Source organism: Panthera onca, chromosome C1 (assembly GCF_046562875.1).
Source record: "Panthera onca isolate mPanOnc1 chromosome C1, mPanOnc1 haplotype 2, whole genome shotgun sequence".
Classification (NCBI taxonomy): domain Eukaryota; kingdom Metazoa; phylum Chordata; class Mammalia; order Carnivora; family Felidae; genus Panthera; species Panthera onca.
Window position 1 is genome coordinate 212,441,301 of NC_138346.1, and position 27,827 is coordinate 212,469,127.

The 27,827-nt window shown below is 43.5% G+C and overlaps 1 protein-coding gene across 12 annotated transcripts in view; it reads right to left on the reverse strand.

Moving 5' to 3' along the window:
* Positions 1-27,827, reverse strand: part of VPS13D (vacuolar protein sorting 13 homolog D) — a 257,776-nt gene that overhangs the window by 204,072 nt on the left and 25,877 nt on the right. For 11 of the 12 annotated variants that reach the window (XM_078452393.2, XM_078452389.2, XM_078452388.2 and 8 more), the window contains 12 exons: positions 26,764-26,943; positions 25,535-25,665; positions 24,627-24,702; positions 24,034-24,204; positions 22,899-23,029; positions 20,815-20,947; positions 16,563-18,776; positions 14,644-14,795; positions 10,917-11,948; positions 6,794-6,884; positions 4,449-4,575; positions 3,083-3,263 (listed from right to left, as the gene is read on the reverse strand). In XM_078452393.2, the coding sequence (XP_078308519.2) occupies positions 3,083-3,263; positions 4,449-4,575; positions 6,794-6,884; positions 10,917-11,948; positions 14,644-14,795; positions 16,563-18,776; positions 20,815-20,947; positions 22,899-23,029; positions 24,034-24,204; positions 24,627-24,702; positions 25,535-25,665; positions 26,764-26,943 (4,619 nt within the window). Of the gene's footprint in view, positions 1-3,082; positions 3,264-4,448; positions 4,576-6,793; positions 6,885-10,916; positions 11,949-14,643; positions 14,796-16,562; positions 18,777-20,814; positions 20,948-22,898; positions 23,030-24,033; positions 24,205-24,626; positions 24,703-25,534; positions 25,666-26,763; positions 26,944-27,827 lie in introns of those variants that run through there. The other variant, XM_078452397.2, reaches the window with a different exon arrangement.

The following is a 27,827-nucleotide window of genomic DNA, read 5'->3' on the forward strand; positions in this document are numbered from 1 at the left end:
GCGGAGCCTGCTTGGGATCTTCTCTCTCTCTCGCTCTCTCTCTGTGCCCCTCCCCCCCACACTTTAGCTCTCTCAAACTTTAAAAATAAATAAATAAATAAATAAATAAATAAATAAATAAATAAGAAAATGAAAAAAAAAGCAAGTCACAGAACATTAAATACAGCTTAATACCATTTTTATAAAGATCAAAACAAATGAAACAAAAGATATTATATGGAAACTTTTTTTTTTAAAGGGACTAGAAGATCCAAGAATCAGGAGAGCAGTTACCTAAGGAGTTGACAGAGGAGTGAGATGGGGAAGGAACATGTACAACGTTAGCAATGTTTTCATTTTTATTTTGGTGGCAGGTCATGAAGGTTCATTTTATTATACTTTGAAACTTACATGCTACAGATATTCTTTTAGGTGTGTCAAATAACAAATCTGTTTTAAAAGTTTCTAAAGAGAGGGGGAGAAAGGTTATACACTCTGATTACAATCATGGAAACATGCACAGGGAGAAATGAGAAAACAATGAAAACAGATTAAAACATACCTCGGGTGTACCTTGGTAAAACTGATTCTTTTTTTCCACATTCTCTACATGTTGACTGTGCTTTTGTATTTTTAAAAAATATATATTCTCTCAAAGATACACTGTTTCCAGGGAGAAAAACTGAGTGGTTGAGGAAAAGTAATTGAGAAGGAGACTTTTCTCCAAATGTCCTTTTACTTTGATTCTGTACTAAGTCAATATGTAACATATTCAAAAAATTTAAATAATTTAAAAAATTTTTTAATGTTTATTTGTGACAGAAAGCGAGAGAGAGTTCGAGCAGGGGAAGGACGGGGCGGCGGGGGGGGGGGGGGGGAGGGGGGGGGGACAGAAGATCTGAAGCAGGTTCGACACTGACAGCAGAGAGCCCAATGAGGGACTGGAACTCATGAAACACGAGATCATGGCCTGAGCTAAAATCAAGAGTTGGACGCTTAACCGACTAAGCCACCCAGGCGCCCCTTTAAAATAAAAATTTGTTTAAATTAACAACTCAGGAAACAATAGATGCTGGCGAGGATGCGGAGAAAAGGGAACACTTCGTGCTGTTGGTGAGAATGCAAACGGATGCAGCCGCTCTGGAGAACAGTATGGAGGTTCCTCGAAAAATTAAAGGTAGAGCCACCCTACGACCCAGCAATTGCACTACTAGGTATTTACCCAAAGGATACAAAACTGCTGATTCGAAGGGACACATATGCCCCAATGTTTAGAGAAGCACTATTAACAATAGCCAAATTATGGAAAGAGCCCAAATACATACACACACACACACACACACACACACACACACACACACACACAATGGAATATTACTCAGCGATGAAAAAGAATGAAATCTTGCCATTTGCAACAATGTGGATGGAACTAAAGTGTATTATGCTAAGCAAAATAGACAAAAATAAATATTACATGATTTTTACTCGTGGAATTTAAGAAACAAAACAGATGAAGACAGGGGAAGGGAAGGAAAAATAAAAACAGAGAAGGAGGCAAACCATAGGAGACTCTTAAATACAGAGAACAAACTGAGGGTTGCTGGAGGGGTACTGAGTGGGGGGATGGGCTAAATGGGTTATGGGCATTAAGGAGGGCACTCACTGGGATGAGCACTGGGTATTCTTTGTAGGTGATGAATCACTAAATTCTACTCCTGAAACCATTATTACACTGTAGGTTAGCTAACTTGGATCTAAAGAAAATTTTTAAAAATAAAATTAAAAAATAACAAAAATAACGAAATAAAAAATTTTAAATGTTGTCACTATGAAGATAGTATCTATTTATTTAATTATAATCTTTGACCTAATGAAGTTCAAAAAATACATAAGTTTTGGGGCACCTGGGTGGCTCTCAGTTGGTTAAGTGTCTGACTCTTGCTTTCGGCTCAGGTCGTGATCTCACAATTTGTGGCATCGGGCTGGGCGTCAGGCTCTGTGCTGACAACACAGAGCCTGCTTGGGATTCTCTCTCTCCTTCTCTCTGCCCCTCCCCCACTCGCACACATGCTCTCGCTCTCTCTCTCTCAAAGTAAAAAAATAATTTTTTAAAAATAATAAATAAACAAAGTTTTACAAAGGACTACATTATAATCATGTTCTGCGGTGCCCAAACTCTACGCCAAGACACCATAAGATGCTGCCACACAGTCCCATGTGCACTTGCCAGGGCGTTTAAAATTTTTCAGGGAAACACATCATCTGTTGGACACTGCACATACTAGACTGAGTTAGTTCACATTCAGCATTAGATCATGCTAGATTCCTTTCTATTATGTCACATCTTTACAAAGCTGGGTCTTCAGCACTTGCTGTGATAAAAAGCCAGTGCCACGAGACAAAGGATGTGGGACAGGAAATGAAGGCTGCCATGTTCAGCCTGGTTCCAAGTCTGAGAAGCTGCACGTGCCCAAGGGGCACGTCCATCCCTACTAACAAGTAATTTATCTACGAATGAAATAAAAATATTAGTCTTTCACTTACGTGTTATTTTTTTAAGTAGCTACTAAGTTGTTAGGACATGCGTACTTACTAAGTTGTTTAGACTTAATTATTTTTTAAATGCAAAGACCATTTGGTGTGTCTTTTGGCTTAGGACGTGCAGCGAAAATATTTCCGAGACACTAAGAGAACTATGAACTCAGAAGCTGGGAACCTCTAATCTCGTTGAGAAAAAAACTCTCTTCATGTAACAGATATGTTCTTTGGAAACACTTTCCAAGAGAAGTATCCCAACTAAAGTACTAAAAGGGACCAGGAGTCTTAAGTGTTAGCCATAAATTTTGTTTATCTTCTTTAGAGGACGCTTAAGCTAAGCCTTAAAAGTCATTAAAACACGGTACCTTGCTAAAGAAATATAAGCTCTCCAATTACAGTGAGATTTCTGTAGACAATCGGCTGCATGGAGGACACTAGAAAGCATAAAATGACCCAAATACCTTCCCTTTTTTCAGTGAAATTTTCCAGACTTCTCTCTAGAGGCTTAAAAGTTCTATCGATCGGTCAAACTGGAAAAGCAACGTGGAGAAATGAGCCTTCCTACCGTCTGCCCCTCAATAGCAGCTCGCTGGCGTCCTAAGACATCTTGCAGCTGAGTGAAATGCTGAATGAAGGCCACCACCTCCGCCTGAAAACGCTGCGTGTGCACATACTGGACGGAGGCCATCTGGAGGCTCACTCGAATGTCGTGTTCCCTCCGGAGCAGAGGGTCGGGCCGTCCATATCTGGGAATAAGAGACAGCAAGATACAAGTTAGTATTGGAAGAAAACAGGCTCAGTCAGGGATTCTCCTAGCAAACAGCTTTAACTATGAGAATGCGAATCTGCAATCAGGTTTGACAAAGCAAACTCCAGTAATCACTCCCTCTCTAAGCTGCCACAATGTGTTGAGGATGTTAAATGAGAGTCTGGTATGATGACCAAGGCCATGAACAGGTAGGCAGCTCTGGTGTTAAACTCTTGATTCCAGAACTCACGCAGAAGCCACCTGTGGTTCCACCGGGGCCCCTTTCCCTGCCTTTAGGGAAAGGGGATTATTCCTCCTCAAAGATTGTAACAATATGGACTCAAAAGGTACAAAAATAAGGTCATGAAACTATGGGGAAAGAAAAAATTAGGCAATGCAATCGGTGTTTCTGGGGAAAACAGTCTCCTGGAAGCAGAAAGAAGTCTGTTTACTTCAGTGAAATGTGGGCCAAAGAGGTTTACCATGTGCATTCCAAGACAAATTAGGAAACTTTTATGAATGGTTTTCAATTTAATGGGCATGGTATGCTCTCTCTTTCTCGCTTAAAAATAAACACCAAAAGAAAAAAAAAAAAGGACAAAAGAAAGAAAAGATTCAATATAGACTTTTATAGAGAAAAAAATGCATCATATAATTTAACATCTATATCTTCAACAACTTTCTCAGGCTGAAATCATTCCAGAATGTTGAAAGGGAGATGGAAAGTGATCTAACTTCATCTTCTCAATATTTAGATAGAAAAACTGATTCGTGGAGATTAAGTGACTTGCCTAAGGTCACATAACAAGCCAGTGAGATCCCAGGCTTTTTAATATTCAGAATTATTTCAGGGTGTCTGGCTGGCTCAGTTAGTAGAGCATGTGACTCTCAATCTTGGGGTTGTGAGTTTGAGCCCCACGTTGGGTGTGGACATTACTTAAAAAAAAAAATCTTAAAGAAAAAAAGAATTATTTCAATCACACACCATCTGTTTATGAGGACTGAGTAGCCCACTTCAACAAAGATCCATTTTACTATAAATCAGGATTCCTTGCAACCAGATCATATCAATTTTACCTAAGATGGTAAAAACTTTTTTAAACTTTTATTGGTTTAGCCAACAAGAATTTGAAACAGCAACAAATATGACAAAATGTCAAACGAGAAAAATGGGTATTTTTACTTAAAAGTTTGGAAAATGAGTGCTTCTTCTCCACTGGTAGTAAACCGCTCTCTGTAGAATTCTCCGTGGGCTGTAAGGTCACTTAGGGACAGGCTCCCGATGCTTCCCTGCAAGGCCAGGTCTCCATCTAGGGATGTTAAAAATAGAACACACGCCTATGTATCTTTTTTTGTCATACACCTTAAATATGTCTAGAACAAAAACCGATCCACACATGCCTCAGACTTTTCACTATTTAATCAAATTAAATGTCAAAGGCTAGTTTTCATATTCCAATGCACCCGCCAAAAACATTTTACACAGTATTTCAAAGTCTCAATGCAGAAGTCCAAAGGGGGTTGAAACAATACAGCAATATCATACTTGAACCTTTATGAGGGAAAGAAATTAAATGCATACACAAATTAAAGGATAAAACATTTCTAAATACAGGGGCGCCTGGGTGGCTCAGTCAGGTAAGCGTCCAACTCTTGGTCTTGGCTCAGGTCATCATCTCACGGTTCGTGAGTTCGAGCCCTACATCGGGGTCTGTGCTGACAGTGTGGAGGCTGCTTGGGATTCTCTGTCTTCCTCTCTCTCTGTCCCTCCTTGCTTGTGTGCTCACTTGCTCTCGCTCTCTCTCTCTCTCTCTCAAAAATAAACATTTAAAATATTTTTTTAAATTTTTTTTTTTTTATGTTTATTTTTGAGAGAAAGAAACAGAGTGCGAGCAGGGAAGGGGCAGAAGGAGAGAAAGAGACACAGAATTCGAAGCAGGCTCCAGGCTCCAAGCTGTCAGCACAAAGCCTGACACAGGGCTCAGGCCCACAGACTGCGAGATCATGACCTGAGCCAAAGTCAGACGCTTAACTGACTGAGCCACCCAGGCGCCCCTAAAAACAACATATCTAATTTTTTTTTTTTTTTAACGTTTAGTTATTTTTGAGACAGAGAGAGACAGAGCATGAACAGGGGAGGGGCAGAGAGACAGGGAGACACAGAATCGGAAGCAGGCTCCAGGCTCTGAGCCATCAGCCCAGAGCCCGACGCGGGGCTCGAACCCACGGACCGCAAGATCATGACCCGAGCCAAAGTCGGATGCTCAACCGACTGAGCCACCCAGGCGCCCCAACATTTCTAAATACAGACAGAACGGGATCCTTTCTGAGATGAAGACCACTAATTAAAATTAGTGAAACAGCATAAGGTCTATCAACCGCGCGATGGATAAGAGAATAAAGGAGGAAGCGTCAGATATGTCAGCTATTCAGGCATTTAAGTGGGTGTCAGTGTGATTTAATAAAAAAGTGCGATTAATGAGACAGACACTGGAGACAAGATTTAAAACTAGTCTGGTGTCACAAGAGTGAAACCCCCTGAAGGTGGAAAAGAATAAAGAAGGATGTTAAAACATGCACACCTGGGGTGTTCGCCTACAATGACTCATTCTTCACATGGTATGGATAATAAAAAGCGATACTGCAAACTGCTGCCTCCATAAAGCAAATTTTATCATCATAATTAGCACCACAAAGCCGTGACTTAGGTGTTTATATCTGGCATGCTAGTTCAGCTCTCAATGAAGTGAAGACACATAACTTATTTTGGACTCTTCTCGTCACCTAACAAAAATACCCAAGCTTCTCCCAATTTTTAAAGACCTATCTCCTCCAAGCTTTTATAAATTAGCTTATACCAGACGTGAAATCTCATTTCAGTTCATTCCTCCCCCCAAAAGACATTCCCATTTTTATTACAGAATCAACATTTGAGCTCTGTGATCTTCCACTATTAAGGAAGGAGGAGTGTTTTACTCACACTTTATAAACCTCTGCTATTTAGAACTCGACGTGGCTGATCACTTGTGTTCCACTAAGAACTTCTACCTGCACAGTCCCGTTGGAAAGAATGCCGGCTCTGCCACATCCTCGTGCCTGAAATCATGCGCCCTATCGAAGGCTCCCTCAACCAACGCAATAGAGGGAACCTATTCCCCGGTTTCCCAGGTGTAATTACTAATAATGCCCCCTTTCACTCTCAAAATGTTCCAATTTGGACAAAGAAAAATTATATAGTCACCCCAGACAGAGTTTGTTAAAAACACGGATAGATGCCAGGACTCCATCCCAACCTAATGAATCACATTTTTGGTAGCGGGAGGTGGGGGGGCAGGGTCCCAGACACCTGCATTTTTAACAAGCTGTCCACATGATTCTGATCCATAAGCCAGTATTCGGGAACAACACCGGGAATCCAGTGATTCCACACCTTATTTGCATGTGAGGACAATTAGATTTGTGAGAAAAGGAGGAGGAGGAGGTTCAAATTCTTACCAGATTGTGCAAGTTCGATTTCTCCCCACTTACCAATCATTTCCAGGTGTGCCGCTAATTTGGACACACTCGCTTTAGCCAGCTCACTGGTGGTCTTATTCAGCACGAGAGAGAGCGAATGCACCTAAGAACGTGGGACATAAAGCAAGGCAGATCTTACTGGGGGAGAAAAGGCATCTTTCAGGCAAACGGCAAAACCCAACGGAGGGAGACGCACAAAGGCTCGGGAAATGTGAGGCAGCGCTTCTGTGGACGCCGGTTTCCTTTCGGCCCTCTTCAGCAGTCAAACCATGATCTAAGGAGAGAGCTGAGGAGAAAGGGGCTCCACCAGGCACCCCGAAACCCAGGGCCTGTGGTATAGCGTCTCTGCAGTCGCCTTGTCTATACTCTGTTAGTGAAATGGGTTGGGTTATAAAACAATTTTTCTCATTGTTTGTGCATGTGTTCCATACTGCATTCTTCTGTCATCGCTCATAGAGGTTCATTAAGTAAAGTCTCAGCCTAAGAAATCTGTCCAAGCAAAATGATAAACAGGATTTAGAATCCCATTTAATCCCTGGACAAATATTTAATAGAAGCCCCTGGTGACCAGTGGGACTTCACCTAGGAACCACAATGAAACATTTTCTTTTCAAGGGACAAGCAGAAACAGAAGAAAGCCAAAACCCTCTGTCTTAGGATCTGCATTCTTTGTAACAAATAAATCCATTACGGGGGTGCCTGGGTGGCTCAGCTGGTTAAGCATCTGACTCTTGATCTCGGCCCAGGTCATGATCTCACGGTTCATGAGATGGAGTCCCACGTAGGGCTCTGCACTCACGTCACAGAGCCTGCTTGGGATTCTCTCTCCCTCTCTCTCTCTCTCTCTCTCTCTCTCTCTCAAAATAAATAAATAAACTTAAAAAAAATCAAATAAACACAGTATGGTAACACTGTCATTTTAAATATTCAAAGGACTCGTATCTCTACGATGTGTTGAGACAGGAACCTTAGTGTCGTCACTGGGGAAAAGGGATCAGTTGGAGAGAAGGAAGGAGAGAGGAGGTCAAACCTCAATTCACATCCCTGCTTCCAAATGCCACACTCACCCCTTTCTCTTCAGTGCCTACCGCTAAGCAGGTGCTCAGGAAACATCTGATGAATGAATGATAAGGAAGGAAAAAGACGGGGGAAGAAAGAGAGAAAAGAATAGGAAGAAAGGCAGGAGAAGGAACATCTATAGAGAAAGGCAGAGAAAAAAGGAGGGGATTACTACAGGTGCAGCGGCCTTGGAGGCCCCTCCAGCGCCATAGAGCCTCCACGGCAGAAAGTTTTTTCGTCACAGACACACAGGTCTCAAGGAAATGAGATTATCAAGTAGGAGGGAAACAGAAAACCTCTAGCCACTTAATCACCCAAGTAACAAATATAGTGGGGCTAAAACTGCTTTCATTAGAGGAATCCAGCTGTCACCACCTGACCCCACTCTTAACACAAATCCTAGTGTCCCTAAAAGTGGGACAACCAAACACTGCAATCCCCTCTAGCATAATACAACAGGAAGCACCCAGCACGACCTACCACATGCTCTTAACAAAAAGCTGAACCTGAATCTGATGAGGCCTCTAGAGCTAACTTCCATTTCTAAAATTAGAAGATAAAAGAAGTCAATGGCACCAAAAGAAAACAAAAAGATCCAGAATGTGCGACACTCTACAGGACACATTGGCCCGGTTTCTACAAGCCAGCGGCACGGGGTAAATAAAGACTGGTTTTCTTTTTTTTTTTTTTTTTTTTTTTTTTTAATTTTTTTTTTTTTTTTTTTTCAACGTTTATTTTATTTTTGGGACAGAGAGAGACAGAGCATGAACGGGGGAGGGACAGAGAGAGAGGGAGACACAGAATCGGAAACAGGCTCCAGGCTCCGAGCCATCAGCCCAGAGCCCGACGCGGGGCTCGAACTCACGGACCGTGAGATCGTGACCTGGCTGAAGTCGGACGCTTAACCGACTGCGCCACCCAGGTGCCCCTGGTTTTCTTTAATCAACAGAGATTTAGAAGAAATGAGAGCAAACGGAACATGTGAACCTATTTTGAACTCACATTCAAAAGATTCATATATCATTTTATTTAATGCTCCCCATTTTGTAGACAAAGAAACTACGGCTCAGAAAAGCAAATTATTCCAATGCATTGTAGAGATCACAGGGAAGTTTCTTAACCACTCATTTCTCTACAATCCATCAGCAAAAGGGCTATTTTGAGATAATCAGAAAGATCTGATTATAGACGGGTCTTACACAATACCAAGAAATTCTCGTTAGAGTTAGTTATGTAAGATAACGTCCACATTTTTTTTTTAGAAACGACTACTGAGGCATGTAGAGGTAAAATGATATTATCTGGAATTTGCTTTAAAATATTTCAGCAAGGGGCGCCTGGATGGCTCAGTCCGACTTTGGCTCAGGTCATGATCTCACAGTTCGTGGGTTCGAGCACCACGTCGGGCTCTGTGCTGACAGCTCGGAGCCTGGAGCCTGCTTCCGATTCTGTGTCTCCCTCTCTCTCTGCCCCTCCCCTGCTCACCCTCTCTCTCTTTCTCCCTCTCTCTCTCTCAAAAATAAACATTAAAAATAAATAAATAAAATAAAATAAAATAATTCAGCAAAATGAAAAAACGAATAAAGTAAATGTGATGAATCTCAAAGGAATTAAGTAAACGGAAGTTCCTTCAACTGTTCTTTTGTGTTGTCTGAAAATTCCCACAATAAACATGTTTTCAAAAATTCTTATTCTAAAACAGCCCACTGCCGAGGGGCATCGTCTAGTCTCGTTCTCTTGTGAAGCCGGCTACACTCCATCTGTGCAAGGCGCCCAGAGCGCTTTCACACCCAACACCAAGGGGCTCCTGAGGCCCTCCGTTACAGGCACCACAAGACTGAAGTTATGGGTACCAACACGTGACATCCAAAACAAGGGCTGAAGCCTCTCCAATTTCCATCCATCTCGCTAACCAAGGTGCCGGGGGACTCTGCACTGCCCCGGCACTCACTTGCACACACTGAGCAGGGGAAGTGAGACTCGTTCGTGGCCAACTCTGCCCTGGAAGCTCTTCCATTTCTAGAAGAATGCAGCCTCCTGCCAGCTAAGGAAAGAAGAAGATAGCAAGTGGATTACATGTGATTTTCCCCGGCGGCAGGTGCAAGTCTGCATTGGAGAAGGCAGGTAGATGAACTTCACCCTCCAGACACACACATAACCAGCCACTGCAGGGAGCCCGGGGCTCTGGAAGGTGCTAGCTGCTATGATGTGCCCCCAAATGGTCAATTAAATTGAACTGCTTACACATCTTACCGTGCTCACGCACAGAGCAGAATAACCTTAAATTCAAACGCTACTTTTTATGTGTTCTTAAACATTCGCAATACGAGTACCAAGGACAAGTACGTGTAAGTAAGTACGGTGAGCCACAGTACAGCAAAAATAATACCAGCTGTCGTTCACTGAATGCTTACTTCATGCCACGCGCTGTGCAAAGGGCCTTGCCCATTTAGTCCTCTCACACAATCCTTGCAACATCCCGACGACAGAGGCACCATCCAACACCCCCAGTTTATAGGTGAGAAAATCGAGGGAGAGAGAAGCTAAAAACTGTGCCCAAGGCCACACAGCTATAGGTTACAGCAGAAGTGCCAGGATTCGGACCCGCAGGCCGTCCTGAGGCTCCAATCTCAAGGGCTGGCCTGTTGCCTCAAAAAGCCAGTAACGATCTCAGCGAGCAGGGAGACCACATCCCAGAGTAGTTACCATGCACCAGACACCCGGCCAGGTGCTTTACGTGCGTTACCTCACTCGGTTATCTTAATGAGTCGAATGGTGGAAGGCAACCAAACGGATGGGTGATGGGAAAAAGAGGAAACTGAGGCTCCAAGAAAATAAGGCATTCCACTGAACTGCACAACCCAAAGAAATACCGGTTACTTAAACCATTTGTTTTCCATGCCTCCTGATGGGCTTAATACAAAAACCTCTTCTAAAATATTAACAGCCATCCAGACTACAGATAGCTCCCCTGCCAACAAGATCTACTTTCTAGAGTAAATGTACAACAGGCGCACGTAAGTGAACACAGCAAAATTCATTCCTGGAACTTCAAGGAGCCAAAGGGAAGTGATACCTTGAGATCCAGCTTGGTGTTAACCGGATCCTGAAGTTCAGACTCTACGAGAGCATTCGATTCTGACTTCACATTTTGTAGAATGTCCTCAGGAGGTACCTTCATTGCATGGTTGTCTGCAGTGGAACCAATTCCAAAAAAATCCAGTATCACCACCCACGTTTGCAGCGTGATCAGTACATCCAAGCAGTTAAAATCAACATCAATGTTCCGGTTAACTCGACTGTAACTGGAAGAGAATTCTGGATGTTTCTTATCCACCAAGAATACATTGATATGTACCAAAGAATCATCAAATTTACTCTTTCCAGCAAGTATCTTGGGCTCGTCTACCGTTGGAGAAGGGGGTGGAGTCAAGGGATAGTCCTGGTCTTGGACTTCCTTTGGCTTCTTCCGGGATGCCGAGGTGGGTCTCTGATACAGCTGGAAGACATTAGGAGCTTCTTCCATGTGGGAAGGAAGAGACCGAGGCATATCAGGATACTCCACATTGGATACTGAAGGACAGGACTGAGAGAGATATTCTTTTTGTGCTAAACTAGATGGCTTAGGGGCCCCCCGAGACACCATCAGGTTCTTGTATTTGGAATCCGGATTCTTCTCCAGTAAGTCTTCCATGAGCAGAGAGCGCAGGGCAATCTGAATGGATAAAGTCTGAGGATGGTCTTTACTGAATTCTACCTCAAAATCCTGAAACTTTAAGCTCACAAGACCCTGGGCCCCCAAAGTCAGATCTCCACTTAGCTGGACTTGAAGCTCCGGGATACAAAAGTTGGCTTGAATCTGGGTAAAGGACTTGACTTCCTTCAGAGACAAGGACTTTTGAGAAGAGTTAGAAAGGCTGGAGTGGCTGAACAATCCATTCTCCTTCCTTTCAATGGAAGGTTCTCCACAGGTACTGAGGGAAGGCAGAGGAGAATTAGGGCAAGGTGAGGAGGCAGCAGTGACTGGAAACTTATTCAGATCTTCACTATACACAAGATTGTCCAGTGTCTGTAAAACCTGCTCATATACATGCTTTGCTAACACCACCTGTAGTCAAAGAGAAAAATGTAGTTATTCACTACTATTATTAACTGCGCTCAGATGCACCGCCCACAAGTTTCCATAGTTGATGTTCATGGGTTTCCCCAAGACGTTCTAAACTGGATGACAGCAGGAACTATCCCTTCTGTTTCTTTTCTGTCCTTACCTCTCTGTGACCCACGTCTACCGACGAGGCCCTCCTGCCGCCTCCCCCAGCACCTCACAAAATAATCTTAACACAACCAATGTTCAGTAAGTCCTGTTGACTGTGGGCCTGAATCAGCAAAATCACTCTGTCTAAACCCACAAAAACAATACCAGAAATTGACGGAAAAACTGCCAAAAGTCTACTGTGGCTACACCACAGGACTGAGAAACAAGGCTCAGGGTTCTAAAACTCGCTGATCATCCCCAATTAGGGTCATAACCTCTGTTTTTACTTCAGCTAAACAAACAAAGTGGTTTTTAATGACAATAATGATAAGTCATGATTACTTATGTTTTCTCTCCCTTACTTCGGTTTTAATTACAATTTCTCATTAAAAATATTTTCACAAAAGTTTTTTAAGTATTTATGGGCAATTTTTTAACAGGAATTCCAAACAGATATAGAAATGATAGAATTAGAAAGTGATCGTTTTACAGCCCCCAATGAACTAACATAGCCCATCAGAGGTCATCCGTGGAATCGGCCCTTCTATGAACGACCAGCAGGGAATTTTACAATGGGCAGATCGGGTTCTCGTCACCTGCACGCAATCATCAATTTGAGCATCACTAACATAAAGACAACCAAGCATTATGTGCCTCTTGAAATAATGCAATATGAAGGACCCAGCACCACGCTGAAGTGTTCTGGCCAAAAAAAGAACCTGAATCCAAATAAACCTGTAGAGTGAAGGTATAGTTTACAGGAAATGTGGGAGAACAAGTGATGCCATAACCAAACAGCCAAATCTGAATGTGGGACAACCTAAGGGCCACTGCCTGACTTCTCACAATAACAGCGTGCAGGGAAAACATGAAAGAAACTGAACAGAGACCCACACGATGTATCATGCAAACGGATTGTACGGGTCTAATTTGGATTCTGATTCAAACAAACTAAAAGTGAAAACACATTTTTTTAACTAATCAAAAATGTCTCTGAAATCCAAAAATGCATTAAAATGTATTATGCTACATGGCGTGCCTCTGTGGCACAGTCAATTAAGCATCCAACTTTCGATTTCAGCTCAGGTCATGGGCTCACGGTTCGTGGGATCAAGCCCTGCATCAGGCTGCACGCTGACAGCTCAGAGCCTACTTGGGATTCTCTCTCTCCCTCTCTCTCTGCTCCTCCCCAACGTGCACGCTCTCTCTCTCTCTCAAAATAGTAAACTTTAAACTATTCCACTTTTGCGTACGTTTTTAAATTTTCATAATAAAATATTTTAAAATTAAATTACTAAATTATTAAGTATTAATTTGAAGAATGATTTACAGTAATTTTTACAAGATTTTCATCAAAAGCCACACTAAGTCAATGGTAAACATAATAATCCAACAGAATTCATGTCATATGCTAGATTTAAGGTGAAAAAAACCACCCTAGTAGCCACTACTGATAAGGCAAAAAAGCTTAACCAGGAAGGGAAAGTTTTGGGGGAAGTCCTCTCACCCAGGGACACCTATTCAGGAACCACTGATGTCAAAAGGTCCACGCATTCTGGAGCACCTGGGTGGCTCAGTCAGTTGAGCGCCCGACTTCAGCCCAGGTCATGATCTCGTGGTTCACAAGTTCAAGCCCCATGTCGGGCTCTGTGCTGACAGCTCAGAGCCTGGAGCCTGCTTCAGATTCTGTGTCTCCCTCCTTCTCTCTGCCCCTCTCTAGCTTACTCTCTCTCTCCCTCTCTCAAAAATAAAATAAAAACATTGTTTTAATTTAAATATTAAAAGGTCCATGCATTCTGTTAACAGCACTCCTGAGTTACTCCAGAGCAGCTGCCAGATACAGACTAGAGACCAATTACTGCCCAAAGAGAGGGTCCACTGTCCTAAGAGCCTGCCCGTCCCTACTATTTTATAACGATATACTCTTTGCTCTTATCCCTGTGAAAACAGGAAGAACGACATTTTTGAAGGAAAAAGGATGACAGTTGCATACACATATAGTCACCACACACACAGGCATACTCACTAAACACACACACATACACACACACACACACAATCCCTATCCCGGCCCATTCCATTTCAAAAAGAGTAAGACTAATTCTCCCTTGAAAGGATCTGTCAACAGCTCAAATAATCAGATTGTTTCATAGGCTGAGCCAAGCATGTCAAAAGAGTGACAAGAACTATATCCTCCTGGGAAAGACAGGCTCTGACTTTTCCAGCAATAATTTTGCCTGCTTCTGAATGGCAATGGAATTAAAGATCTGCCCTCTCCCTCTACATAACTCACCACTCCTCCACATGAAGATGGCTAACAAAACCAATTCCCCAGTGACAAAAGGGTACAGTGATAGGGCTCCACATTTACAGAACAAGTTATCAGCAGTAATACACGGTCACACTGTCTCTTTGAACTTACATATTTTCCTTCTAACATTTCATATATACACATATGTAACATAACAAGACATGAATACACTGATGTAAGTATAAAGTAAATATATGACTTCAACTGTCCAGACATGAAAATCAACAAGGTGCTTACCTGAACTGGGTTGACAAATTTCCCTTCGATCTTCATGATGCTAGAAGTTCCCAGGTCATCTGGACTAAGGGAGAAAGTCAATTCAGATTCTCTCTCTATAGGGATCTTCTCCAGTTTAAACTGAATGGTGGTATTGTTCAGGATGTGAAAAGCTGGCATAACAGAGAAAAATGACAGATTGGAAAAACTAGTATTTATCGCATCATTGCTGATTAAGTATAGGGTAAATAAAATAAAGCCCATGAGTCATTAGGCCCAGAGGGCAGAAAGGCTTGGCACCTGGGGTGTGCGATTGAGTACAAACTTATATTACTATCCTAAGAACAAAACCCATAGTAAGCAGAGTACAACATAAACTTATACACAAAAAGAATCAATATTTTCATGACATGCTCCATTTGATGGCTTCAAAATACAATGGGGTGAACATTAATCCAGGCGAGGTCTCTAAGCTTCCCTTAGCCTCCCAAGCCAGCATTTTCCAAACCGAACTGCTCATCCCCTACCCAGTTTTCAATTACAGATTGCTCCCTCTTACTGGGCATACATCAAAATCAAGAACAATATCAGGTTCTAAGTGAACAAGCAGAGAAAACAGTCTTGGGAGAAGGAGGTTAAGTGAACTGGTGAATTAACATCTGAGAACCACAGAAGAAGTTCTCAGAGGCATGAATTTCTTCACCAATAAGTAAAGCCAGGCTTTAGGGCTCACCTGATGTCTGCAGATGCCAAGACTAATAACAGATTGAACTGTTTGGTTTTAGCAGATCAGATCGAGAACACAAATACAGGCATTTTATTCCTAGAACTCTGGACCACCAACCCATTACAGAGGATGGAAGAATACTGAAAGGGAAATACACCATCTGCAGACTAAATTTCATATTCCACTTACGTCAATCCCTCCAGCTATCTTGGACTACAATATTTAACTAGCAAAGACCTACAGCTGGAACTGAAAAAAAACAGATGTATTTGACCAAATTAAATAACTCTCTAGGGGTACCTGGATGCTCAGTCAGTTGAGCGTCCAACTTTAGCTTAGGTCATGATTTCATGAGTTTGAGCCCCACATCGAGCTCTCTGCTGTCAGCGCAGATCCTCTGTCCCTCTCTCTCTGCCCCTCCCCTGCTCACGCTCTCTCTCAGAAAAATAAACCTCTTTTAAAATTAAAATAAATCGGGCGCCTGGGTGGGTCAGAAGGTTGAGTGTCTTGACTTTGGGCCAGGTCATGATCTCGCGGTTCGTGAGTTCAAGCCTCGCATCGGGCTCTGTGTTGACAGCACGGAATCTGGAGTCTGCTTCAGATTTTGTGTCTCCCTCTCTCTCTCTCTGCCCCTGGCCTGCTCACACTCTATCTCTCAAAAATAAATAAAAATTTAAAAAAATAAAAAATAAAATAATGCTCTAACAGACCCCACCCTCTAAAGCAACCCTGTAAATAAGCACTCACCCAATGCTAAAGAGCGCCACTTAAAAAAAAAAAAATCTTACTTTGCCAAATACGGTTTCTAACGGAAAAAATTAAAAACATACCAACCTGATATGAAGCATTCTATTAAAACTATTTGAATTTCTTAAATATTCACTGGGGATAATTATAATTTTTTTTTTTTTTTTTTTTTTTTTTTTTTTTTTTGAGAGAGAACAATGGAGGAGGAGCAGAGAAAGAAAGGGACAAAGATCTGAAGCGAGCTCTGCATTGACAGCAGCGAGCCCAACGCGGGGCTTGAGCTCACAAACCATGAGATCATGATGGGAACCAAAGCTGGACGCTTAACCCACTGAGCCATCCGGGCATCCCTCACTGGCGATAATTCTAAACAAAAAGGTTATTTGTTGTTGTTTTTAGCAAAGTACTACATAAGCTGGGTTAAGAATCTTTAGATAAAATGAGACAAAAGATTTACGCTCCTCACCTTGACCTCTATGCAAAGATTCAAAGAAATCATGTCGGGTGAAATGAGCTTCCTCTTGACTGTTGGCGCTGGCAGACCCAGAAGGAGAACCAAACGCCCGGCTGACTTCGGACCCAGGACCCTCTCTGCCTGCCAACTGGGTGCAATTCAAAGAATATAACTTAATGTCTTTAATTTCCACCTGCAGGCGGTCACTTCTGGATTCATCATCTCCCGACACAAAATTCTGGATGAATATCTGCCCCAAGTGTCCCACCAACAACTCAGGACTCCCAGGCTTTCGAGGGATTGAAACAACAGGGGATTCGATGTTTATGTTCAAGATGAGCTTCACGGTGTCGGAATGAGACCCAGCGAGGCCAAACCCATACATTTCATTTTCTTCAAAGATGGAGGCTTCCCGAGTCTTCCTTGGAGTTTCAAAGAGTGACACCATCTCACTGTATTCGGCCGTCTTGGTGGCGAGTACCGTAGTGACTTTGGTAGCTGCGCTTTTCAGCATACTTCGGAAATTCTCCTCCAGTTCATCCATGGACAATGTCAACTCCTTCAAGAATTTGGCAGAGTGGTTATAATGCAAGGAAGCCATCTTGAGGTTGAGAAAACACTCCTGTTTAGATTTCTCAACAAATGTGAAACTCAAAGCTTCACTGAGGGCTGCATCTTCCATTCTGACAAATACAGATTCAAAGTAGCCAATATCGCTGATGATATTTTCATAGCCTATGGAATTCCCAATGCTGACAACGTACTGGTTCTTAACATTATCTTGTGTCAGGTCCATAAGCTGCAAGCAGCCGAGAGAACCATTCACGTCAAACGTGCCGCCCATCGAAACGTTCACTTTGGTGCCGCCAATGCTCGCGGTGGCGATTTTTCTGCCATGTTTCTCGCCGTTGGCCATTCCCACCGTCCGAACGAGCAGTAAGTTAAGCCTGTGGATCTCCACTGCAACCTCAGTGTTTTGTTCGTACGTAGACTGGTAAGTTCCTTCTTCCCTAAAGCTTCTTTCAAAATCGGTCATTAAAGGCTGAGGACTCAAATCGTCTTTTTCCTTGGGAAAAGATTTTTGAAGAAAACCAATCAGTTCCACGATGGTCTCCGGGTTTAGGATAATATCCAAATTATTCACCTGTAATGAAATCACCTGAAGAGTGCTGTCCAAATTCATCGACGGGCACTCTGAACTCACAAACTGATATTCCAGTTTAATGAGGGACTCCTGTTCTTTGGTGAGAATTTTCTCAAGGGCAACACCAGTAGCTGACGGGTCGTTCAGCGTGGCAGCATTAGTGAGGTGAACCGCATTGGGTCCAGAGACAGGGGACTGGGCCCTGCTATCCCGGAGGCTTCCTGTTGGGATATCAAAGCTCAGGTTCTTATGCGAAGCCATCAGAAGGTCAAAATCGGCACCGTATGTCTGCATCGTGTCCACCAGGAGCAAACCGTGAACCGTCAGGGAGACCTCGGCATCGTAAGGCCTCTTCACAAAGTGAGCATTGGTCCCAAACACCTTGAGCACGGAAATGTACCGGCCATTGCTCTCAACACCAAGCTGCATACAGTTCACCTTAAATTCAGCCAGGAGGAGCTGTGATTCCACCAGAACCTCCCGGGTATGCTGCTCTAACATCACAAAGCTCTGGGTTAAATTCATTACCGAGTCCTGCAAACTTCCCCGCTGCCCCGCTTGGGGAAAAATCTGCTCTTTAAACTGAGTGTCAGAAGCCTTCGTTTCTGGGGTGGTCAGGAGAGCAAAGCAATTCTTCAGGGCAGATATTTTATCTTCATTGATGTGGATTTTTAAGTCTGGTAGGTTGCCCGAGAGCACGGCTCCAGGGTACTTGGGATCTGAAGTATAAATCAATCGACGTTCTAACTGTAGGTGAACGTTGAATTTCTCAACCACATGGGTTGGTCCCACATCAATATCCTGGACATGCTTCCAATTGTCCTTCACTCGTCCAACCATGATCTGGAGGTCCATAAACGAGAGGGAGTACCTCTCATACATCTTCGTGCTCATTAAATGCGCTTGAAGCTGCTCTTCACTGAACTCAACCCCAGGAAATGGAGGTGTTTTCCCTCCATTACTGCTGCTTGTCTCAGGAGGTGGGGTGTTGGGAGGTGTGGCAAGAGGTGTCTTATATTCGTCATCACTAAACTGGTTCTCTTCAGATGCCGGCCCATCCCCACTCTTCCTCTTGGCGTCATCTGCAGATAAAAAAGAGAAGATTCGGAGTATATGTCTGCTCCTTCCTTACTCTTTCCTTCCACGTAATAGTTAAGGAAAAGAGAGAATCAACCAACCACAACTTTACAAAATAAATGGATGAAAGCTCTAAGCATAATATTCTCATTTTACCAGTGATTCAGTGTAAACTTATTTATGAATTTTGAAATCAAGACACAAGACAGAATTCTAAGATGGAGCCCTGCTGACACAGGGACATGCGTCGGGGAGCAGAGACCAGTAACCCACTTCCCTGCCACCTGACCTGCACTGCCACGAGCCGCTCTCAGCAGCCATTCTTACATCACTCTCCACAATCATCTATCTGTTCACCTTGTTCCCCACACTAGAACGTTCCAAAAGAACACAGGTCCCATCTGTCTTACTCACCAATACCCCGAGTGCCCAGATCGGTGCTTGGCAAGCAGTAACTACTCAGCATCACACTCCAGCCCCAGAGCCCACACTCAACCCCTCTCTTCTACAGACTTCTACAGCCCAGTCTTGTACACCTCAGCGCGGAGTCAACTACAAAATCACACCACTGGGTCCTCTCACCCACATCTCCGCTCCATGTTTATGCTGTACAAGTTCAAGCAGGTGCTTTCCATGGTTGTGAGATCCTCTTCTTTAGATCTGATCCCCCTTTAACATCCCTCATAGCACCAAACTTTCCCACTCCCGTTCAAACCCTCTACCTCTTGTCTTTTGGGGCTTACCTCAGTGAAGATAAGGCTGAGTTTATGTGATAAGCTCCCTCAGCCTTTTACCCCATGAATCCCCTTTCTTCCCCCCATCTCAAGGTAAACAATAAATACTGTTTTAGATCTAATGACAGTAACAAAATAACCTCCCAGGAGTCCCTTTTTATATATGTCCCTTATGTCCCTAAATAGATTAAATCTCCGTTCTTGAAATAAAGTGCTGAGAAATAGTGTTTCTTGAAATACAAAACGTGAAGGGCACCCGGGTGGTTCAGTCGGTTAAGCGTCCAACTCTTGATTTCAGCTCAGGTCATGATCTCATGGTTCCTAAGACTGAGCCCCACACTGGGCTTTACACTGACATCACAGAGCCTGCTTGGGATTCTCCCTCTCTCCCTGCCCCTCCCCTGCTCATGCTCGCTCGCACGCTCTCTCTCTCTCTCTCAAAATAAATAAACTTTAAAAAATAAACTAAAATACAAACTGTGACATAAGAAATACAAATAAAAACTGCAATGAGATACTACTTCCCACTCATAAAAAACGGGCTATAATGCAAAAGACACGTAACGAGTGTTGGCAAGGACGTAGAGAAATCGAAACCCTCATACATTGCTGGTAAGATAGTAAAATGGTGCCGCCTTTTGGAAAACAGTCTGGCAATTCTTCAAAATGTTAAACATGAAGGTCACCATGTGACCCAGCAATTCCACACTGAGATACACCCAAGAGTTTGAAAATAGGTGTACATAAAAGCCTGTACATGAACGTTCACAGCAGACACAACCCAAATGTCCACGAGTCGATGAACGCATGAACAAAACGTGGCATATTCACCCAAAGGAATATTATTCAGGCACAAATAGGAATGAGGTAGAATCTTCACCACAGATAAATCTTGAAAACAGCATGCTAAGTGAAAAAAGTTAGACATAAAAGGCCACATGCTGCATGACTGCATTCATATGAAATGTTCAGAAGAGTCAAATCCACAGATAGAAAGGTTAATGGCTGCCAGGGCCTGGGAGAGGGGATAATACAGAGTGACAGGGGATGGGTCTACAATTTCTTCATAGGATGATGAAAACGATCCAGATTAGATAAAGCAGTGAAAGGCATGATTCTGTCAATATCCCAATAACAGCTGCGCTGTCCATCTTAAAACGTATCCCAACACAGCCATTATCAAAAAAAGTAACAAGTGAACTCTGGAGTTAAAATGTCATAAAAAACCTTTTTAAAACTTTACTTGGCTAAGAACAGACCGATCAATTTATGCAAGGGGATGTTTTTATCACTTCGTGTTCACACATACCTTGGGAATTTGTCAACAGCATTCTCCCTAGATCCACGACAACTAACACGGGATTCTTGAATTTGAAATCATCGGGAAATATCACCTGAGGGGCCGAAATATCTAGTCGCACGGTCCACCTTTTACTTTCCTCCTGTAGAAGTAAAATAAACTGCAAATAAATAATTTATAACCCAACTACAAAAACTGAACAGCTTTATCAGCTGCGGCTCAAGCCTTTCTGAAAGCCACACCCAGGGTACGGAGTGACTTCAAGGTATTAGAGCAAAAAGTTTAAAACAAAAGTAGATCCAGGGGCACCTGGGTGGCTCAGTCAGTTAAACATCTGACTCTTGATTTCATCTCAGGTCATGATCTCAGTCGGTGAATTCAAATCCCACTGAACTGTGCTGACAGTGTGGAGCCTGCTTGGGATTCTCCTCTTCCCCCCCCGCCCCCGCCCCCTGCTTCTCTCTCTCCCCTCCCTCATGTGCTCTCCCTCTCTCAAAATAAATAAACTTAAAAAAAAAAAACACACAAGACAAAAGGAGATCCAAATGCGTAAGGATTTGAGCCATTATCACAGGCAAACGTTTAATGTGGGAGGAAAAAGGGGCGCCTGAGCGGCTCAGTCTGTTAGGTGTCTGACTTCGGCTCAGGTCATGATCTCACAGTTTGTGGGTTCGAGCCCCATGTCGGTCTCTGCGCTGACAGTGTGGAGCCTGCTTGGGATTCTCTCTCTCTCTCTCTCTCTCTCTCTCTCCCTCTTACTCTGTCCCTCCCCTGTTCTCTCTCTCTTCCCCCCCTCAAAATAAATAAACCTTTAAAGTAAATAAATATCAATAAAAATAAAAAAACGTAACAAGTCATGAGTCTATTCACTTTTCTTCTCTGCAACCAAAATCAGCCTCAAATATTTTGTATGTAGTAAAAAGCTAATTTACATAAATGTTTTCAAAAAGAACCCTCTTTGACTAAGAGAACCAATGGATACTAATTGTTGCAATTTGTGTTGAAACACGCACACACAGGGGCGCCTGGGTGGCGCAGTCGGTTAAGCGTCCAACTTCAGCCAGGTCACGATCTCGCGGTCCGTGAGTTCGAGCCCCGCGTCAGGCTCTGGGCCAATGGCTCGGAGCCTGGAGCCTGTTTCCGATTCTGTGTCTCCCTCTCTCTCTGCCCCTCCCCTGTTCATGCTCTGTCTCTGTCCCAAAAATAAATAAAAAACGTTGGAAAAAAAAAAGAAAAAGAAACACGCACACACAAAAACAAGAAACAGGACTAATTCTCCCTGCCAGAGAACACACTGCCACCGGGTGACACGGAACCTTCCTGCTATCCCTTACGAGGACAGGGGCTCTGCCCTCCCGAGGGAGCCAGGCTCTACCGGCCCCACCTACTGTGGCATCTGAGCAGTGCACTTCCCTGCCACCGGCCCAGGAACTGAGTTCCGCTGGACGGTTAAGGTGTTTTCTTAAGGTGTCTCTCAGTTCTCCCGATCTAGGCATCCTTGTGTCAGCTGGTCACTTAGCATCACAAAGTAACTATCTCACCCTGGAATCAAAACCGGGCCACCACTGCAGTGGTCTTTCTTCTGATAATAGTAACTGAAGGGGCTGGGCCGCCTGGGTGGCTCAGTCGGTTAAGCGTCCAACTGTTGATCTCAGCTCTTGCGGTTTGTGGGTTTGAGCCCCACATTGGACTCCGCTGCTGACAGCGTGGAGCCTGCTTGGGATTCTGTGTCTCCCTCTCTCTGACCCTCTCCCACTTGCTCTGTCTCTCTGAAAAATAAATAAACTTAAAAAAAAAAAAAAAAAGTAAGTGAAGGGGGATGGTCTTCAGTGAAACACTGATAATATATCAGGTCTAGAAAATGGGACAAGAACAAGTCCTAAGAGTGTTCCAAGACTGATACAAGAAAGAAACATGGTCTAGTCCCAGTCACTTGTTTTTATTCATGAAACCCTGACTGTAAAAGACATGAGATTTTATTTTTTGCTAGTCAAAAAGGATTTCACATTTTTAGTTAATCATTGTGGTTGAAACTCGAGTAGGTAAAGAACTTGACGGAAAGAGTGCCTTCCCCTTCTGCTTGCCCCACTTACGATGAAATCACCCACTAGCAGACGATCGAGAGTCTGTCGGATTTCCGCCTTGGTCTGCATCTTCAGCCTGTTATACTGTCTTCGGGCAGTTTCTGCCACTCTCAGCTCAAGTTCAGACTGATAACCAAACCCTGCAAGATTAGAGACACACAGACAGCAGAAGGAGAACTTTCAAACAGCTGGGTGGGAAAAGACAGCTGCAACATCTGTTCTCACCAAGAATTTCCAGCAAGGTTAAAAACCTGTCTGTACGAGAGCCTCTCCTGACTTCCACCTGCCCTGCCACTACATACAAAAACAGGGACGAGGCAAAAACGGGGGCACGGCCTGAGGGAGAAAGGCAGTACATGAGGGAAGGGCAACTCAGTCACTAGAATTCCTTAAACCATTTTCTGAACGATCCCAGACTATTCTAAATCTTGGGAGCATAACGTTACATTTAAAGAGAAAATTTAATTTGGAAGGAAATGCCTTCTATCTTCTATCGGTGCCAGAGCAATAAAGCCAAGACATTTACGGCTGTTGCTTACACAAAGACTCAAAAACTGGACCAAAAACTAAAATAGCTCCATTGTTATAAGGAGGGAGAGGGGATACACTTAGGAAAGGACTATTGTTTTATCAACCTCCCTGTCAACAAAAGTGCTTTTTCTGTTTCTGCGATCTCAAATCTCTTTTGGAAACCAAGGGAAGCATGAATAAAGCCGTGATGATAAAGAACAGTGCACGGATGAACTCAGTATTGAACGCTGCACCGGGCAGGGGAAACAGACCACCGACCCCGCCATCTACAGGGAAATCCTTGAGCATTCCTCCTCAGTTCACTGGCCTAAAGTATCCTGGGTAGCCAAGGAAACCACCACCCGAATGGAATGGAAAGCATTTTTTAAAATATGCAAAATGGAAGCAAAGAAAAAAAATATTTAAAGATATTGATTCCTTTTGGAAAAGTAACTTTCCAAGGACATCTACTTTAATCCCATAACTAAGGACAACCCCATCCATTTGCTCTCCAGGCCTTTCCTACCACTACCAGGTCACTTCGGTTTACAATCACCCTTGTCCAAAGCACTAAAAATGACACGAGAAAGGTCTTTAGAAAGCAGCAGAAGATCAAACAAACAAAAAAGTTAACCTGAGGTATGAACCTTTCCCTTGTAGAAAAAGTCTGCTACTTTTTTAATAGCCTGGGGATTGTATATGATGTTCAAGGGCCTCGTGCTGACATTCAGCCGCCTCTCAAAATGGCTGTGCACTGGATTTCTCTCATACAGCATCTCAAAAACTGGGTCATCTGGGTCCGCAGCTAAAGGGAAGAGCCAGAGAAAGAAAATGGAACACAACAAAAACAATCACCTTATTCGTGATAACCCATAAGGAATTCTGGGAAAAAGACATTTTCTAAATTATTTTCCAGCTAGTTCTCTCTTAGGAAAATTTTACAAAACAGAGACTCTAATAAGGATGGACTCTAACTTTCAACAAGAATCCTCGAGAGCGGGCTATTGCGATCGCTCCCATTATGGAAACCCAGGCTCGAGAAGCCCTGCGAGTTTACCCCAGTCACACACGGGTTAACAGAGAACATGGTCTCCAAGACGAACACAGACGCACACAACAAACCACTGGGACAAAACAGGACACACTCCCTCTTACGACTGACCGAGACCACCGATCCATAATCACCACATTTTTAAAGATTAGTTTTAAGAACAGATGACAAATTACCAGGAGTCTGATCACTTCTGTCTGCGGATGTTGTCTGGAGACCAAAAGACTGTGAGACTCTGCCAACTTCTTTTTGCTATTAAAACATACACAAAATGCATAAATGTCAGGTGAGCGGGGACAATTTGCCGTGCACACACTTGCTTGAGCTCTGCCCCTTGACATCACTCTCGCTTAGCACAACCAAATCCAAACTCATCTGACATCAGAATACAGAGGACTTCCAGACTGATCTCCCAGGTCTGTGCCTTTTTCCAACCTAAAATGGACAGCAAGCATGCTACTCTGCAGTCAGTGCGTCGAAGGAATGATTGCTAAATGAGTATGAAGTAGGTACATAACTTCCTTAGACTTTCACTTTGCACTCCCGCCCTCTCTACAATCACCCCCTGAAAAAAATCACAGACAGGGCAAGTGGCTAAATACTCAACTACTGTGACGCATCTGTGCCAACTTAGTAAGACCAAAGATCTAATTAAAAAAGTATACTGAGTATAAAAAATTATACATATAGAGATAACTTGAAGTGGTTCTCTTGGAACTCCGCAAAAGAAGAGACTTCCCATCAGTGACCAATGATCAGAAGGCACGAAAATGAATTCCAGACAGAGATGGAACCATTGACTTCGTAATGCAGAAAATAATGGTGCTTATGGCAATCTCTTCCAAAACAGAGCAAACTATTCCACAGCAGTTACGGCACAGAAGAGAAAGGCGCTGCCGTAAATCCCTCCAACATCCATTGTCTGACAAATTCAAACAGCTTACTGGATTCCAGGTTGTTTTTCATCGGCCCACCCTTCTCAAGATGACCAAATGAAGCGAGTTAATATTGCTTATGGCTGGCCTAACACAGACCACAGTGCACCACCCCCCGGACGAAGCAGCCGTCCTACCGCTGTACATACTGAATTAGGGAACACCAGAAGGGGAAACACGGTTCCTTCTGTGGCCAGGTCTCGAAGAAACAGTCCACCCAACCGGACTGAGAGCAAGGAGGAATTTCTTCGAGGAAGAGACTCTGACAGTAGTTTCACATCTACAAAAAAATAAATGTAAGAGCTAACACTGTGCCATGACACCCCAAAGCACTTTACAAGTATGAGATACAATATTTTGCAGAGGACAATTAAGTATCATGAAGTCTTTTGCCTCGAAAACAGAACAAAAAATCCTATTTATATATCGATAGGTGCATATAAATCTCTCTACAGGAACACATAAGGAATATGAGAAGTTGCCTAACAGCATGAATTCTAAACAGAGCATATTACAATGAAGTTCAAGCAATCTGCTGGTTCACACTACGTTTATGAAATCTCAGCTCTCAAGATTATAAAGTCAAACAAACTGCTGATCAGTCACCTTTATATTACTGAGATATGTGGCTATCTTATGGACCAAAATAAAAATATTGGTGAGATGTGAAAAACCAATGCCTGCACATTTATACACCTTTAATTCAAAGTCACAACAGCAGGTCAAACATGGTCAATCCTCGTTATTCATGGCTTCCAGTTTTGTGAATTCACCTACTCACTAAAATTTATTTATAACCCGAGATCAACCTTCACTGTGCTTCTCAGGACACGCGCAGAGCAGAAAGAAACCTGAGTCCGCTGACGTGCCTGCTCGCGGCCGAGGCCGAAGCAGGCAGCACTGCTCTGCCTTCCTGGCTAGGCTTCGTTCACACCACGCACAAGAGCCCCTCTCGTGGTCTATTTAGTGCCAAGTTTTTTGCATTTTTGTGCTTTCTGTTGGTGATTTCACCATTTAAAATGGCCCCCGAGCATAGTGAAGCGCTGTGCCTTACGGTAGACGAGCTTCACTCAGGCACGAGTTACGGTGCCGCTGGCCATGAGCTCAGTATTAATGTCTCAATGACACATGTTAAATAAGTGTCTTTAAACACAGACACGCAAGAAACAAGGTTCTGTACCGATCCCTTGGTGGATGTTCTGACCAGAGGCTGGCAGGCACCTAACCTCGTACGCCCCCTAGTGGCACTGACTCAGCAGTCAATCATTCAGTGCTCACCGCAACTTTCTAGAACATAACTACCACGAATAAGGAGACTCCAGTGGACCCTGGTGCCAGGGGAGAGAAACAGCATCAGGCGGTTCCCTGGGGGCAGCACCTGAAAACTCGAGCTGCATAAACGCGCTCTCCTGCGTCTGCAGGGCGCCCGGCTCCTGGTGCAGCAAGGTCACAGTGCCCCGCTGTAGCTGCAAGTTCAGTCTGGCAAAGATGTGGTCCCGCTTCGTATACGTGTTCACACAGGAGGCGTCGGCAGTGGGGTCAAAAAACTCCTCAGTGCCTGAGCGTGAGGAAGAAAAGACTTTAGGGGAAAACGGGACAATTAAAATGGCACCACCAGGCACGCTACCAAAGTTACGATGACATTATTGAACTATCTCCCCCTTTTTTCAGGAAGAACCCCAAAGTCATGGGTGACTGTTTCACTCCTGATGTAAAACGATCCTATTTTGTAAGAGATCTTATCAACTTATTCTCAAACAAGGAAGGATATTAAGATTCATGACAAAGTACGACATCAGCAACACAGCACGCCCGACACAGTGACATGTTCCACGTCCGCGCCGTCCAGCACAGGAGCCGCCAACCGCAAGTGCCTTCGAGCACCGCGGCTAACGTGGCTTGAAACAGAAAAGAATTCTTCTTAATTTTAATTAATTTAAACCTAAATAGCCATCTGGGACTACGGCTACCAAAACGGACAGCGTGGGTCTGAAGAGCAGCCCTGGACCGATATTCAAGCTTCAGAGCTTAAACCTTTTGAACTTGCTCACTTCTCCTACAATCATGACCCCTCAGATCTACCTGAAACTGTGCTAAGTATTCAAATTTAGTAACAAAGTTGCAGATGAAGTATCTCTCAAAATTTCCTCCATCTGAATCTGTGAACATGACACAAACCATTTTACAAATGTCTAGTTTTTTTAATGTTAATTTTTTTTTTTTTTTTTTTTTTTTAATTTATTTTTGGGACAGAGAGAGACAGAGCATGAATGGGGGAGGGGCAGAGAGAGAGGGAGACACAGAATCGGAAACAGGCTCCAGGCTCCGAGCCATCAGCCCAGAGCCTGACGCGGGGCTCGAACTCACGGACCGCGAGATCGTGACCTGGCTGAAGTCGGACGCTTAACCGACTGCGCCACCCAGGCGCCCCTTTAATGTTAA